This window comes from Podarcis liolepis (assembly GCF_965112155.1).
Source record: "Podarcis liolepis genome assembly, chromosome: 8".
Lineage (NCBI taxonomy): Eukaryota > Metazoa > Chordata > Lepidosauria > Squamata > Lacertidae > Podarcis > Podarcis liolepis.
The window spans coordinates 75,424,044-75,427,986 of record NC_139560.1 but is presented as its reverse complement, the minus strand read 5'-3'; the positions used below and the strand labels follow the sequence as shown (position 1 = coordinate 75,427,986).

At 45.5% G+C, this 3,943-nt stretch overlaps 1 protein-coding gene across 1 annotated transcript; it reads right to left on the bottom strand.

The window, feature by feature from the left end:
• Positions 1-405: 405 nt before the first annotated feature.
• LOC310714254 (dynein axonemal heavy chain 3-like) lies at positions 406-2,801 on the bottom strand. Its single transcript, XM_083519565.1, has 3 exons — positions 2,011-2,801; positions 1,520-1,606; positions 406-833 (listed from the first exon to the last, which is right to left on the bottom strand). The coding sequence occupies exons 1-3, from the start codon at positions 2,767-2,769 to the stop codon at positions 552-554; spliced, it is 1,128 nt and encodes a 375-aa protein (XP_083375691.1). The 5' UTR covers positions 2,770-2,801; the 3' UTR covers positions 406-551.
• Between the last annotated feature and the right edge of the window lie 1,142 nt (positions 2,802-3,943).

Here is a 3,943-nt window from a genome sequence, read left to right as displayed (position 1 = left end):
CTTGAAACTGCTAAATTGGATCTTTGCATTAAAGCAACAAAATCGCCAAACCAAGCCACAAACGCTTCTGGTCTTGCAGGCTTTGCATTTAAGCGTGGTGGGAGATTAAAATGTTTGCGGCCACTGCTGTCATTCCCCCTCCACACCCCCGTCTGTCTTTCTTTTTCACCCTACACTCGTGACCAGTAATAAAACCAGAAGCTCTTTTCTTCAGGATCGCCTAAGCAAGAACAATGACACAGTTTTACACCCCAGAATGGTTTTAAAATTAAAAATTGGCAGGCATCCATTTTACATCTCGTCCACCCTCTGCTAAGAGAAGATTGGAGGGGTGATTTAAAAAGAAAGAAGGTGGCACTTGTGTCAACAGAGTCTGCCCCAAGTAAGAAACCTTTTTCTTGCAGATGCCTTGAAAGCACAACTTAGGTTCTCCTTTATTACTTCAGAGAATTCTACAAGGCAGAAATGCAGAGTCCTGTTCTTTGATCTCTGTTAAGGCTGAATTGTTTCTTGTGTGGTATTTGTGGAAACATCATTGTAAGAGGTCTGAGTTATTCTTCCCCAGAATGTGTAGTTTCATTCATTCGCAGAGGGAGCAACCCTTCAGCTTCTCTCAGTTGTTCATGTTTGGGTGCCACCACATTTGCGGCACGGTCATGCTCTTCAACGGCCCTGACCCCTTCTTTCACGCTCTCCATGGCCAGCGTGACAGGTCCATTCGGATCCGGCATGGGTTTGAAAAAGGAGGTATTTGCCAGGTTCAGGGTGTGGAGAGCCGGAAGGGGAGAGTCCAGGGCTGGCATTGCCTCGGCAAGGTCTCCCTCGCACTCCTCCTGTAATCATAGCAAATATACCACATAGTCAGGATGAACAGTCCAGTGAAACAATAACTTTCCAAGAACCACCCTTTCCTTTCTTATTCCAGGTGCTGCCACTGAATGTGCCTTGACTGGAATTGATTGAGGGCCCTCTCAATGGCAGTTCCCCACCTGTCAAATGCACTCCCTGCTGCAATGGGAACATGGTCACCCAGTGAGTTTTAGAACTCAGTGTGGAATTGAACCCCGGTCTCCCCTGGCCTAACACTCAACTGCATCACACTCACTCACTTGTGACCCCACAAAAGGAGGGCATTTTTAGCCCAATATTACTTTTAACTCTGGGGTAAATAGCAACCCTGGGGAGGCAGCTGTCAATGTTTCCCTTTTTTTGAGGGAAATTCCCTTATTTCGAATAGGATTCTTTGCAAGAAAAGGGAAAAGTTGACAGCTATGGGCGGATCAGAAGTGGGGGGGGGCAAGGGGTTGAAACCCCTCTAAGTAACATCATGTGTGAACATCCCCTCTTAATTGCGGCTCTTTAGTTAAAGAGCAACTGTGGAAGGGCACATCATGTGCTGACAGTGCAGCCCTGTGTGTGCCTCTTTTTTCAGTCTTCTTGGGTTCAAGGCGGCTTACTCTCAGGTAAGTTGGCATAGTAGAGAATGGGGAGGGAGCACCAGGCTGCACAGCACAATTACCTGAATACCCTGGGCAATAGCGGCCGCTTCATTGGCTTCCTTTTCATCTGCACCCACTAGCTGCTCCTTGGCATCAGAAACTGCAACCTAAGGAGGACAACCAAGGGTGAGGGCATGATCTACATATTAATTCCTTACTGTCCCATTCTTCAGTTCACCACATTTCATAATCATATTCAAATTCAGGAAAAAAATCAAAACAAAAATGCACCAACATTTTAGTGGGCAACTAGGTACCAGAATCTGCCAGTGATTTTGCTTTCTAACTAATCAGGAACAGTGTAGTTTGTTAAGGGTGCTGGGAATTGTAGCTCTGAAAGATACAGTGCCCAGGATTCTTTGGAGGAAGTCATGGGCCTTGGTGTGTCGACAGCTATTGTCTTTCAACAATAATATGTTAATAATAGTATGTTAATAGTATGTTAATAATACTGAGCTTGCAACGGATAAAGCAGATAACGAAAACAGATACAAGTTTCCTTAAAATCTACCTGTTTCAACATAACCAGAGACATGGGCTCCTTGGTGATGTGGTCCGACTCCTCCAAGTAGTATTCCACTTGAAATCCATTGAGTAAAAACTTGAAATTGCTTGAGTACTCAAGAACGTTCTCTCTCAGTCTCCTGTACTCTCCACCCTGTTGTTTGAAAGTTGCCATTAGCAGCACTGGCTCTGAGAGGTCACCCAACGCTTCCTCGCTGATATTTTCAAGCAAGACTAGGGTTCCAAACTGGATGGCGTTCTCCAAAGTCCTTACGTAAGTGGAGTCAGACACCTTATAGCTTGCTGCTTTCATGCCCCTATCCTCCTTTCCTCCCAAGCTCATCTTTTCAGCCCTTTCCAGCTTCTGAGAGCATTCCTCAATGCTGTTTTCAAGTTCTTTCTTCCGGTTACTAAGTGATTCAACTTCATTGTTCAGGTCCCGGAGGCGGTCAATTACTTTCTTTAGTTCATCTCTGTCCGTATTGAGCTTCTGCATCAGTAGAGTGAGCAACCCTTCCTCTTTCCTGAGTTCTTGATGTCTTGGGGCCACCACCTTTGCCACCCGGTCATACGCTTCCATGGATCCAACTCCTTTGCACATTCCTTTGCAGGCAGATGATACAGCTGGCTCTATGAAAGCTGGGTGAAAGTCCACCTGGCTGAAAGTCCACAACTTCTCTCTACTTCTCTTCATTACAGCTGGGAGGAAATTCTCTTTGTCAGAAGTCTTCAAGGAGTCGAGGAATCTCACATGCCTTACAACCATTTTGGAACTACCTGAAATTTCAAATAAATACATATATATTAAAATGTTTTCAAAATATAAATATCTCATTTTAAAAATCTGGAAGATTTTAACCTTGCTGTTCTTTCCCCTGTAATAGTTTTTGGAGCATCCAGGTGATTCTTAAGCCAAAGGAAATGGATAAGGTCATAAAATGACACTTGCATCTATGGTTCATTTTATTGCATTGAATGCAGGGGGAGGGGCTGATGCCCATTGGACTTTTAGGGCAGAATACGGGAGAGTCAACAGTAGTGGGGAATTAGAGCCAATGACAGGCAGAGTGAACTAATTCTGGCTTTGTCCTCACCCTCCTTCCTGCTGAGTTCTATAACAGCAACACTGGGTCACAGAGTGGACATGGTCATCAATTAAAAAAGAGCACATGAAGATTGTTCTAAGGCAGAAGGCATAGTCATCTGTGTAGACCTGTGTCTTGAGGAGGACCCATGAATCCTAGGCTCGACTCTATCATGTGCCAGCCCTCCACCAGCCCTCCAATGCCTAAGCCAAATCCAACCTACCTCTGGAATCAAGAGTTGGTGAGGCCAACCATGGTCCGCACCACAGTGAATAGGAAAAGACCAAGGAGCCACAGAGTGGACATGGTCATCTATTTAAAAAAGAAGAACAGACGAAGATTGTTCTTAGACAGAAGGCATAGTCAACAACTTGAGTAGGGATCAGTGAGCTCAGCCTGACAAACCACTTATTGGGCATTCATCTTGATTTGCTTGCTTATGCAGAAGTTAGATTATATCTGGACTTTAAGGAGCAAGCTGGATGACAGAGCACTTTAATCCACTTTAACTGCACCAACCTAAATTTCCAGTGTACACTTGAATCCCTCCCACAAAATACTAACAAGGAGGTGGCCAGAGAGAATGGCAGCTTACACAGACATGGGCTGGGCAGCTGTTGTGGCCCATCGTGGCAGGCTCTGACCCCCAGGAAGCAACACTGCGACAAGGTGGCTGACAGCTGGGGAATTCCTATGTCGGCTGCTTGGATTGGCAGGCTTTCCCACCATCCATTTGTTTGAATTCTGGCAAATACAGCCAGGCTAAGTGGACGGGGCTTCACTCCAGTCTTGAATCCCTCCCACAGACAGGCTGTTCCCAATCCCAGTTGGCTGAAAAACACCCCTCCTTTCCCA

Coding starts and splice junctions, on each gene's coding strand:
- LOC310714254 (XM_083519565.1), bottom strand. CDS start 2,769: ATGGTTGTAAGGCATGTGAGATTCCTCGACTCCTTGAAGACTTCTGAC. Junction 1,607..2,010: donor CTCTGGTTATGTTGAAACAG/GTAGATTTTAAG, acceptor TGTCCTCCTTAG/GTTGCAGTTTCTGATGCCAA. Junction 834..1,519: donor CTATTGCCCAGGGTATTCAG/GTAATTGTGCTG, acceptor CTATGATTACAG/GAGGAGTGCGAGGGAGACCT.